The 12,992-nt window shown below is 42.5% G+C and overlaps 1 protein-coding gene across 1 annotated transcript in view; it reads left to right on the forward strand.

The window, feature by feature from the left end:
• The window catches only part of fgfr3 (fibroblast growth factor receptor 3), a 238,107-nt gene extending 227,774 nt beyond the window's left edge, over positions 1-10,333 (forward strand). Inside the window, 4 exon segments of the mRNA XM_090221491.1 lie at positions 4,357-4,494; positions 9,778-9,883; positions 10,003-10,117; positions 10,120-10,333. Of these exon segments, the coding sequence (XP_090077617.1) occupies positions 4,357-4,494; positions 9,778-9,883; positions 10,003-10,117; positions 10,120-10,241 (481 nt within the window). The 3' untranslated portion in view covers positions 10,242-10,333.
• Positions 10,334-12,992: the final 2,659 nt, after the last annotated feature.

A 12,992-nucleotide genomic window follows, 5' to 3' on the forward strand; every position in this document is an offset into this window, starting at 1 on the left:
CTGGGTTACAGTATTAGCCCTGTATACACTAGTAGGGCTGGGTTACAGTATTAGCCCTGTATACAGTAGTAGGTCTGGGTTATAGTATTAGCCCTGTATGCCGTAGTAGGTCTGGGTTACAGTATTAGCCCTGTATACAGTAGTAGGTCTGGGTTACAGTATTAGCCCTGTATACAGTAGTAGGTCTGGGTTATAGTATTAGCCCTGTATACAGTAGTAGGTCTGGGTTATAGTATTAGCCCTGTATACAGTAGTAGGTCTGGGTTATAGTATTAGCCCTGTATACAGTAGTAGGTCTGGGTTATAGTATTAGCCCTGTATACAGTAGTAGGTCTGGGTTATAGTATTAGCCCTGTATACAGTAGTAGGTCTGGGTTATAGTATTAGCCCGGTATACAGAAGTAGGTCTGGGTTATAGTATTAGCCCTGTGTACAGTAGTAGGTCTGGGTTACAGTATTAGCCCTGTGTACAGTAGTAGGTCTGGGTTACAGTATTAGGCCTGTATACAGTAGTAGGGCTGGGTTACAGTATTATCCCTGTATACAGTAGTAGGTCTGGGTTACAGTATTAGCCCTGTATACAGTAGTAGGTCTGGGTTACAGTATTAGCCCTGTATACAGTAGTAGGGCTGGGTTACAGTATTAGCCCTGTGTACAGTAGTAGGTCTGGGTTATAGTATTAGCCCTGTATACAGTAGTAGGTCTGGGTTACAGTATTAGCCATGTATACAGTAGTAGGTCTGGGTTACAGTATTAGCCCTGTATACAGTAGTAGGTCTGGGTTATAGTATTAGCCCTGTATACAGTAGTAGGTCTGGGTTACAGCATTAGCCCTGTATACAGTAGTAGGTCTGGGTTACAGTATTAGCCCTGTATACAGTAGTAGGTCTGGGTTACAGTATTAGCCCTGTATACAGTAGTAGGTCTGGGTTATAGTATTAGCCCTGTATACAGTAGTAGGTCTGGGTTACAGCATTAGCCCTGTATACAGTAGTAGGTCTGGGTTACAGTATTAGCCCTGTATACAGTAGTAGGTCTGGGTTATAGTATTAGCCCTGTGTACAGTAGTAGGTCTGGGTTATAGTATTAGCCCTGTACTCAGTAGTAGGTCTGGGTTATAATATTAGCCCTGTATACAGTAGTAGGTCTGGGTTATAGTATTAGCCCGGTATACAGTAGTAGGTCTGGGTTACAATATTAGCTCTGTATACAGTAGTAGGTCTGGGTTATAGTATTAGCCCTGTACTCAGTAGTAGGTCTGGGTTATAGTATTAGCCCTGTATACAGTAGTAGGTCTGGGTTATAGTATTAGCCCTGTATACAGTAGTAGATCTGGGTTATAGTATTAGCCCTGTATACAGCAGTAGGTCTGGGTTACAGTATTAGCCCTGTATACAGTAGTAGGTCTGGGTTATAGTATTAGTCCTGTATACAGTAGTAGGTCTAGGTTATAGTATTAGCCCTGTATACAGTAGTAGGTCTGGGTTATAGTATTAGCCCTGTATACAGTAGTAGGTCTGGGTTATAGTATTAGCCCTGTATACAGTAGTAGGTCTGGGTTATAGTATTAGCCCTGTATACAGTAGTAGGTCTGGGTTATAATATTAGCCCTGTATACAGTAGTAGGTCTGGGTTATAGTATTAGCCCTGTATACAGTAGTAGGTCTGGGTTATAGTATTAGCCCTGTATACAGTAGTAGGTCTGGGTTATAGTATTAGCCCTGTATACAGTAGTAGGTCTGGGTTATAGTATTAGCCCTGTATACAGTAGTAGGTCTGGGTTATAGTATTAGCCCTGTATACAGTAGTAGGTCTGGGTTATAGTATTAGCCCTGTATACAGTAGTAGGTCTGGGTTATAGTATTAGCCCAGTATACAGTAGTAGGTCTGGGTTACAATATTAGCTCTGTATACAGTAGTAGGTCTGGGTTATAGTATTAGTCCTGTATACAGTAGTAGGTCTGGGTTATAGTATTAGCCCTGTATACAGTAGTAGGTCTGGGTTATAGTATTAGCCCTGTATACAGTAGTAGGTCTGGGTTATAGTATTAGCCCTGTATACAGTAGTAGGTCTGGGTTATAGTATTAGCCCTGTATACAGTAGTAGGTCTGGGTTATAGTATTAGCCCTGTATACAGTAGTAGGTCTGGGTTATAGTATTAGCCCTGTATACAGCAGTAGGTCTGGGTTACAGTATTAGCCCTGTATACCGTAGTAGGTCTGGGTTATAGTATTAGCCCTGTATACAGTAGTAGGTCTGGGTTATAGTATTAGCCCTGTATACAGTAGTAGGTCTGGGTTATAGTATTAGCCCTGTATACAGTAGTAGGTCTGGGTTATAGTATTAGCCCTGTATACAGTAGTAGGTCTGGGTTATAGTATTAGCCCTGTATACAGTAGTAGGTCTGGGTTATAGTATTAGCCCTGTATACAGTAGTAGGTCTGGGTTATAGTATTAGTCCTGTATACAGTAGTAGGTCTGGGTTATAGTATTAGCCCGGTATACAGTAGTAGGTCTGGGTTATAGTATTAGCCCTGTATACAGTAGTAGGTCTGGGTTATAGTATTAGTCCTGTATACAGTAGTAGGTCTGGGTTATAGTATTTTCTTCTTTGAGTTGTAGGGATGTTGTTGATGTTGTTGTTGATGTTGTTGTTGTTGTTGACCTTCCTTGTGCTGATGGCAGTAGTGCTGTAGGGATGTTGTTTTTGATGTTGTTCTTGATGTAGTTCTTATTTGTGCTGATGGCAGTAGAGCTGTATGGATGTTGTTGTTGTTGATGTTGTTGTTGATTAAAGTGGCCAGTGATTTCAAGTCTGTATGTAGGCAGCAGCCTCTCTGTGTTAGTGGTGGCTATTTAGCAGTCTGATGGCCTTGAGATAGAAGCTGTTTTTCAGTCTCTCGGTCCAGGCTGTGATGCACCTGTACTGACCTCGCCTTCTGGATGATAGCGGGGTGAACAGGCAGTGGCTCGGATGGTTGTTGTCCTTGATGATCTTTTTGGTCTTCCTGTGACATCGGGTGCTGTAGGTATCCTAGAGGACAGGTAGTTTGCCCCCGGTGATGCGTTGTGCAGATCGCACCACCCTCTGCAGAGCCTTGCATTTGTGGGCAGTGTAATTGCCATACCAGCCTGACAGGATGCTCTCAATTGTGCATCTGTAAAAGTGTTAGGTGTCAAAACAAATGTTTTCAGCCTCCTTCAGCCTCCACACTGTCTGTGTGGGTTGACCATATCAGTGGACCATACCAGCTTGATGATGAGCTTGGAGGGCACTATGGTGTTGAATGCTGAGCTATAGTCAATGAACAGCATTCTTACATAGGTATTCCTCTTGTCCAGATGGGATAGAGCAGTGGGCAGTGTGTTGGCGATTGCATCGTCTGATCCTTGACTAGTCTCTCAAAGCACTTCATGATGACAGAAGTGATTTAGTTCAGTTACCTTAGCCTTCTTGGGAACAGGAACAATGGTGGCCCTCTTGAAGCATGTGGGAACAGCAGACTGGGATAGGGATTGATTGAATATGTCCGTAAACACTCCAGCCAGCTGGTCTGTGCATGCTCTGAGGACGCGGCTATGGATGCCGTCTGGGCCAACAGCCTTACGAGGGTTAACATGTTTAAATGTCTTACTCACGTTGGCCACGGAGAAGGAGAGGGGGGCCCACAGTCCCTGTTAGTGGGCCACATCGGTGGCACTGTATTATCCTCAAAGCGGGAAAAGGTGTTTAGTTTGTCTGAAAGCAAGATGTCGGTGTCCGTGACGTCCCTGGTTTTCCCTTTGTAGTCCGTGATTGTCCGTAAACCCTGTCACATACGTCTCGTGTCTGAGCCGTCGACTCCACTTTGCCTCTGTACTGATATTTCACTTGTTTGATTGCCTTGCGGAGGGAATAACTACACTGTTTGTATTCGGCCATATTCCCAGTCACCGTGCCATGGTTAAATGCGGTGGTTTGCGCTTTCAGTTTTGTGTGAATGCTGCCGTCAATCCACGGTTTCTGGTTTGGGTAGGTTTTAATAGTCACAGTGGGTGCAACATCTCCAATACACATCCTTATAAACTCACTCACCGAATCAGCGTATAGATCAATGTTATTCTCCGTTGGCTACCCGGAACATGTCCCAGTCCGCGTGATCAAAACAATCTTGAAGATTGGTCAGAAAGTACATATATCATGATGGGAATTTACTGATACAATGATACACTTACCAGAGACAGGTCCAGGTACTAGAGTTAGAGTTGAGGGGAGTGATGTATTTAATAAGATATAAAGTCAAAATGACAGCTGAACAATCTTACTATTTCAGTGCTCTTTGACCTCTAATCTGTGATCCCTCCCCTCTCTCCAGGTGGTCGTATGGGGTGCTGCTCTGGGAGATATTTACCTTGGGAGGGTCCCCATACCCCGGCATCCCTGTAGAGGAGCTGTTCAAACTGCTGAAGGAGGGCCACCGCATGGACAAACCTGCCAACTGCACACATGAACTGTAGGTCATGTTAATGTCACAGATGTTTTATCTCTCGTTGTGTAATATAGAGACTAACCAGCGGTCCCAGTTGACCGGGAGTTTCTTTTCTGACAATAGGTAGAAAACAGCTCATTAGATGAGCAAGACTCAATGATGTTCATGGCTGTGAATCACCTGCGTATTAAAATCAGACTGGGTCTTTTATCATCAGTGATCACAATAACAAAAATATGACAAAATACAATGTGTCTTATGTAGATACAATGTAGATACAAAATACAATGTGTCTTATACCTGACAGTAGACAGGAAACAGCAAAAACCATGTAAAAATAAATAAATATATATATATATAGTACCAGTCAAAAGTTGGAATCATGTAGTAACACAAAATGTGTTAAATAAATCAAAATATATTTTATATTTGAGATTCTTCAAAGTAGCCACCCTTTGCCTTGATGACAGCTTTGCACACTCTTGGCATTCTCTCAACCAGCTTCATGAGGTAGTCACCTGGAATGCATGTAAATTAACAGGTGTGATAAAAGTTCATTTGTGGAATTTCTTTTTTTTCTTCCTTTTTTATGCATTTGAGCCCATCAGTTGTGTTGTAACAAGGTAAGGGGGGATACAGAAGATAGCCCTATTTGGTAAATACCAAGTCCATGTTATGTCAAGATCAGCTCAAATAAGCAAAGAGAAATGACAGTCCATCATTACTTTAAGACATCAAGGTCAGTCATAACAGAACATTTCAAGAACTTTGAAAGTGCAATTGCAAAAACCATGAAGCGCTATGATGAAACTGGCTCTCATGAGGACCGCCACAGGAAAGGAAGTTACCTCTGATGCAGAGCATAAGTTCATTAGAGTTAAATACACCTCAGATTGCAGCCCAAATAAATGCTTCACGGAGTTCAAGAAACAGACACATCTCAACGTCAACTGTTCAGAGGAGACTGCGTGAATCAGGCTGCAAAGAAACCATTACTTAAGGATGCCAATAAGAAGAGACTTGCTTGGGCCAAGAAACACAAGCAATGGGCATTAGACCGGTGGAAATCTGTCTTTCGGTCTGATGAGTCGAAATTTGAGATTTTTGGTTCCAACCTCCGTGTCCTTGTGAGATGCAGAGTAGGTGAATGGATGGTCTCTGCATGTGTGGTTTCCACCGTGAAGCATGGAGGAGGAGGTGTGATGGTGTGGGGGTGCTTTGCTGGTGACACTGTCAGTGATTTATTTAGAATTCAAGGCACACTTAACCAGCATGGCTACCACAGCATTCTGCAGCGATAAGCCATCCTATCTGGTTTGTGCTTAGTGGGACTATCATTTGTTTTTCAACAGGACAATGACCCAACACACCTCCAGACTGTGTAAGGGCTATTTTACCAAGAAGGATAGTGATGGAGTGCTGCATCAGATGACCTGGCCACCACAATCAACCAACCTCAACCCAATTGAGATGGTTTGGGATGAGTTGGACCGCAGAGTGAAGGAAAAACAGCCAAAAAGTGCTCAGCATATGTGGGAACTCCTTCAAGATAGCTGGAAAAGCATTCCAGGTGAATCTGGTTGAGAGAATGCCAAGAGTGTGCAAAGCTATCATCAAGGCAATGGGTGGCTACTTTGAAGAATCTATCACTTTTTTGGTTAGTACAAGATTCCATATGTGTTGTTTCATAGTTTTGTGGTCTTCACTATTATTCTACAATGTAGAAAATAGTGAAAAGAAATAAAACACTTGAATGAGAAGGTGTGTCCAAACGTTTGACTGATACTGTACATGTCAGAGGAGGCTGGTGGGTGAGCTATAGGAGGACAGGCTCATTGTAATGACTGGAATGGGATACATGGAACAGTCAAACATATGTTTCCTATGTTCCATGTAATTCATTTCAGCCATAACAATGAGCCCATCCTCCTATAGCTCCTCCCACCAGCCTCACACTGTTGGTGTGGTCTGTATAGACTGTGTTGGATTGTATGGTGTGGTCTGTATAGACTGTGTTGTATTGTATGGTGTGGTCTGTATAGACTGTGTTGGATTGTATGGTGTGGTCTGTATAGACTGTGTTGTATTGTATGGTATGGTCTGTATAGACTGTGTTGTATTGTATGGTGTGGTCTGTATAGACTGTGTTGTATTGTATGGTGTGGTCTGTATAGACTGTGTTGTATTGTATGGTCTGGTCTGTATAGACGGTGTTGTATTGTATGGTGTGGTCTGTATAGACTGTGTTGTATTGTATGGTATGGTCTGTATAGACTGTGTTGTATTGTATGGTGTGGTCTGTATAGACTGTGTTGTATTGTATGGTGTGGTCTGTATAGACTGTGTTGTATTGTATGGTGTGGTCTGTATAGACTCTGTTGTAACTGTTGGTGTGGTCTGTATAGACTGTGTTGTATTGTATGGCGTGGTCTGTATAAGCTGTGTTGTTTTGTATGGTGTGGTCTGTATAGACTGTTGTATTGTATGGTGTGGTCTGTATAGACTGTGTTGTATTGTATGGTGTGGTCTGTATAGACTGTGTTGTATTGTATGGTGTGGTCTGTATAGACTGTGTTGTATTGTATGGTGTGGTCTGTATAGACTGTGTTGTTTTGTATGGTGTGGTCTGAATAGACTGTGTTGTATTGTGTGGTGTGGTCTGTATGGGACTGTGTTGCATTGTATGGTGTGGTCTGTATAGACTGTGTTGTATTGTATGGTGTGGTCTGTATGGGACTGTGTTGCATTGTATGGTGTGGTCTGTATAGACTGTGTTGTGTTGTATGGTGTGGTCTGTATGGACTGTGTTGTATTGTATGGTGTGGTCTGTATGGACTGTGTTGTGTTGTATGGTGTGGTCTGTATAGACTGTGTTGTATTGTATGGTGTGGTCTGTATAGACTGTGTTGTATTGTATGGTGTGGTCTGTATGGACTGTGTTGTGTTGTATGGTGTGGTCTGTATAGACTGTGTTGTATTGTATGGTGTGGTCTGTATGGACTGTGTTGTGTTGTATGGTGTGGTCTGTATAGACTGTGTTGTATTGTATGGTGTGGTCTGTATGGACTGTGTTGTATTGTATGGTGTGGTCTGTATGGACTGTGTTGTGTTGTATGGTGTGGTCTGTATAGACTGTGTTGTATTGTATAGACTGTGTTGTATTGTATGGTGTGGTCTGTATAGACTGTGTTGTATTGTATGGTGTGGTCTGTATGGACTGTGTTGTGTTGTATGGTGTGGTCTGTATAGACTGTGTTGTATTGTATGGTGTGGTCTGTATAGACTCTGTTGTAACTGTTGGTGTGGTCTGGATAGACTGTGTTGAATTGTATGGTGTGGTCTGTATAGACTGTGTTGTATTGTATGGTGTGGTCTGTATAGACTGTGTTGTATTGTATGGTGTGGTCTGTATAGACTGTGTTGTATTGTATGGTGTGGTCTGTATAGACTGTGTTGTATTGTATGGTGTGGTCTGTATAGACTGTGTTGTATTGTATGGTGTAGTCTGTATAGACTGTGTTGTATTGTATGGTGTGGTCTGTATAGACTGTGTTGGATTGTATGGTGTGGTCTGTATAGACTGTGTTGTATTGTATGGTGTGGTCTGTAGAGACTGTGTTGTATTGTATGGTGTAGTCTGTATAGACTGTTGTTTTGTATGGTGTGGTCTGTATAGACTGTGTTGTATTGTATGGTGTGGTCTATATAGACTGTGTTGTATTGTATGGTGTAGTCTGTATAGACTGTGTTGTATTGTATGTTGTGGTCTGTAGAGACTGTGTTGTATTGTATGGTGTGGTCTGTATAGGCTGTGTTGTTTTGTATGGTGTGGTATGGTCTGTATAGACTGTGTTGAATTGTATGGTGTGGTCTGTATAGACTGTGTTGTGTTGTATGGTGTGGTCTGTATGGACTGTGTTGTATTGTATGGTGTGGTCTGTATGTACTGTGTTGCATTGTATGGTGTGGTCTGTATAGACTGTGTTGTATTGTATGGTGTGGTCTGTATAGACTGTTTTGTATTGTATGGTGTGGTCTGTATAGACTGTGTTGTATTGTATGGTGTGGTCTGTTGTAACTGTTGGTGTGGTCTGTATAGACTGTGTTGTATTGTATGGTGTGGTCTGTATAGACTGTGTTGTATTGTATGGTGTGGTCTGTATAGACTGTGTTGTATTGTATGGTGTGGTCTGTATAGACTGTGTTGTATTGTATGGTGTGGTCTGTATAGACTGTGTTGTATTGTATGGTGTGGTCTGTATAGACTGTGTTGTATTGTATGGTGTGGTCTGTATAGACTGTGTTGTATTGTATGGTGTGGTCTGTATAGACTGTGTTGTATTGTATGGTGTGGTCTGTATAGACTGGGTTGTATTGTATGGTGTGGTCTGTATAGACTGTGCTGTATTGTATGGTGTGGTCTGTATAGACTGTGTTGTATTGTATGGTGTGGTCTGTATAGACTGTGTTGCATTGTATGGTGTGGTCTGTATAGACTGTGTTGTATTGTATGGTGTGGTCTGTATAGACTGTTTTGTATTGTATGGTGTGGTCTGTATAGACTGTGTTGTATTGTATGGTGTGGTCTGTATAGACTGTGTTGTATTGTATGGTGTGGTCTGTATAGACTGTTTTGTATTGTATGGTGTGGTCTGTATAGACTGTGTTGTATTGTATGGTGTGGTCTGTTGTAACTGTTGGTGTGGTCTTTATAGACTGTGTTGTATTGTATGGTGTGGTCTGTATAGACTGGGTTGTATTGTATGGTGTGGTCTGTATAGACTGTGATGTATTGTATGGTGTGGTCTATATAGACTGTGTTGTATTGTATGGTGTGGTCTGTATAGACTGTGTTGTATTGTATGGTGTGGTCTGTATAGACTGTGTTGTATTGTATGGTGTGGTCTGTATAGACTGTGATGTATGGTGTGGTCTGTATAGACCGTGTTGGATTGTATGGTGTGGTCTGTATAGACTGTGTTGTATTGTATGGTGTGGTCTGTATAGACTGTGTTGTATTGTATGGTGTGGTCTGTATAGACTGTGTTGTATTGTATGGTGTGGTCTGTATAGACTGTGTTGCATTGTATGGTGTGGTCTGTATAGACTGTGTTGTATTGTATGGTGTGGTCTGTATGGACTGTGTTGTATTGTATGGTGTGGTCTGTATAGACTGTGTTGTATTATATGGTGTGGTCTGTATAGACTGTGATGTATTGTATGGTGTGGTCTGTATAGACTGTGTTGTATTGTATGGTGTTGTCTGTATAGACTGTGATGTATTGTAACTGTTGTGTGTCCCTGTAGATATATGATCATGAGGGAGTGCTGGCACGCTGTCCCATCTCAGAGACCTACCTTCAGGCAGCTGGTGGAGGACCATGACAGGGTTCTGTCCATGACCTCCACAGACGTAAGTCACAACTATAAACCCAGGAGTACCTGGACCTGTCTGTTCTAACACTGTGTGTTGTGTTACAACAGGAGTACCTGGACTTGTCTGTTCTAACACTGTGTGTTGTGTTACAACAGGAGTACCTGGACTTGTCTGTTCCGTTTGAGCAGTACTCTCCAACCTGCCAAGACTCCAGCAGCACCTGTTCCTCAGGAGATGACTCTGTGTTCTCCCACGACCCCCTCCCCACGACCCCCTCCCTAACCAACCTTGCCTCCCCATGAACCCCTCCCTGACCAACCCTGCCTCCCCACGACCCCCTTCTCACGACCCCCTCCCTGAACAACCCTGCCTCCCCAAAATTAGGGGGGAATAACCTTGTCAAACTGCTGCAGATTTACATGGCAATCAGGACATAGGTGGGGCTGGATGGGGAGAGAGGGGGAGGCTCCCCCGAGACACCTCTCAGCGTCATACTTTGAGCCTCCTCCAGATATGAGGAAGAGAACAGCCCATGCAATACATCCTCAAATGGACCCATTTTTTAAGAATCTTTGCATTGAAGGTTGGACAATTTTTTGCCGCCAAAAACTCTTTTTTTTTTTCTTAAAAATGAAAATGTATATTTTTTGTACTTGGCCAGTCTTTAGTTATTGACAATCCGAAAGGTCAAACCATTCAGTGCCTACAGGAACCTAACTCTAACCCACAGGACTGGGAGGAGATTGACACAAGGACATGAACACCATTAACCAGGGAGGCAAGGCATCTATAACGCCATTGGCCATGAAAGCAGGGAATCTATAACGCCATTGGCCAGGGAGGCAGGGTATCTATAACGCCATTGGCCAGGGAGGCAGGGTATCTATAACGCCATTGGCCTCGAAAGCAGGGAATCTTTAGCGCCATTGGCCAGGGAGGCAGGGTATCTATAACGCCATTGGCCAGGGAGAAAGGGTATCTATAACGCCATTGGCCAGGGAGGCAGGGTATCTATAACGCCATTGGCCAGGGAGGCAGGGTATCTATAACGCCATTGGCCAGGGAGGCAGGATATCTATAACGCCATTGGCCAGGGAGGCAGGGTATCTATAACGCCATTGGCCAGGGAGGCAGGGTATCTATAACGCCATTGGCCAGGGAGGCATGGTATTTATAACGCCATTGGCCAGGGAGGCAGGGTATCTATAACGCCATTGGCCAGGGAGGCAGGGTATCTATAACGCCATTAGCCAGGGAGGCAGGGTATCTATAACGCCATTGGCCAGGGAGGCAGGGTATCTATAACGCCATTGGCCAGGGAGGCAGGGTATCTATAACGCCATTGGCCAGGGAGACATGGTATCTATAACGCCATTGGCCAGGGAGGCTGGGTCTCTTTACCTCTCCTCAGTGGAGTACACGGGAACTCGTTTTTGCAAATGTGCAGCATACCAGCAGAGCCAGAATCAACAAAATTATGTGACTAGTTCTTCCAATAACAGTTAGTGCTTTACTCCAAGATCCCTCACCCTCACCTCTGTTGAATCATCTCAACCATCATGCAACAGAATGGGACTACAATACAACAATCTGAACCAGGACTGTAACAGAAGTCTCTGCTGTTTGAAACTGATGGGAACCAAGCTGTAGTCAGACCCTTCAACAGGAGGGAAATATAGAACCAATCTCTCTGATGGGAACCAAGCTGTAGTCAGACCCTTCAACAGGAGGGAAATATAGAACCAGTCTCTCTGATGGGAACCAAGCTGTAGTCAGACCCTTCAACAGGAGGGAAATATAGAACCAATCTCTGATGGGAACCAAGCTGCAGTCAGACCCTTCAACAGGAGGGAAATATAGAACCAATCTCTGATGGGAACCAAGCTGCAGTCAGACCCTTCAACAGGAGGGAAATATAGAACCAATCTCTGATGGGAACCAAGCTGCAGTCAGACCCTTCAACAGGAGGGAAATATAGAACCAATCTCTGATGGGAACCAAGCTGCAGTCAGACCCTTCAACGGGAGGGAAATATAGAACCAATCTCTCTGATGGGAACCAAGCTGTAGTCAGACCCTTCAACAGGAGGGAAATATAGAACCAATCTCTCTGATGGGAACCAAGCTGCAGTCAGACCCTTCAACAGGAGGGAAATATAGAACCAATCTCTCTGATGGGAACCAAGCTGTAGTCAGACCCTTCAACAGGAGGGAAATATAGAACCAATCTCTCTGATGGGAACCAAGCTGTAGTCAGACCCTTCAACAGGAGGGAAATATAATTGGGGGTGTTTCTATGTATCTTTAAAACGTTTTCATTGTAAATATATAAATGCAAATATGTATCATATTGCTGTCAACAGCCATGTGCTTAAAATGAGATGCTTTTTCTTCTACAATATTGTTTTAGAATCAAAGCATTGCAATCTAGAATACACTGTCATGATCATGTAATAATTTAAAGTGATACAAAAGGTTTATTTGAATTATTAACATGTATATTTGTAAAGATATTTATAGACTTAACATGTAGTTCATAAGTTAGAACAATCTTGTTCAGGATTTAGTACTGTCAGCAAAGATGTTTTATTTATTTTTCTGTAACTTATTTAAAGCAGAACAATATTATTTTCACGACTGGCAGATTTTATTTCTCTTATTTTTCATCCATCTTGTTTTGTTTACAGTAAAAAAAAAAGAATGTATGAAAGATTTAAAGCAATTTTAATGAGCAGAGTAGGACAAGGAAACTGAATTTGATTAAATGTAAATCTAGGGAGTGAAACATTATTGCGTCGTACCTTGGTTGCAAAGTTGACTTTTACCAAATCAAAGCAGTGATTCACAGGACTCAACTGCGAAGGTTTCAGTAACATTTTAGCTAAATGTCAAGTTTACTTTACTACTATTTATGCTAGTTTCTCATGCTACAGTAGTTCTATAAGTAGTCCTCTTCATCCAAGTTATTCTTCAATCTCTTATGCTGTTACAATTGTTATATACTGTTATATATAGAGAGGCTTATACTTTTAGAGAGGCTTATACTATAGAGAGGCTAATAATATAGAGAGGCTAATAATATATTTTAACATTATCTAGTGTTATTGGAACATCTAAAACATGATCTAGTGTTACTGAAACATGAT

This window comes from Oncorhynchus mykiss, chromosome 25 (assembly GCF_057628025.1).
Source record: "Oncorhynchus mykiss isolate SJ-2025 chromosome 25, ASM5762802v1, whole genome shotgun sequence".
NCBI classification, from domain to species: Eukaryota; Metazoa; Chordata; class Actinopteri; order Salmoniformes; family Salmonidae; genus Oncorhynchus; species Oncorhynchus mykiss.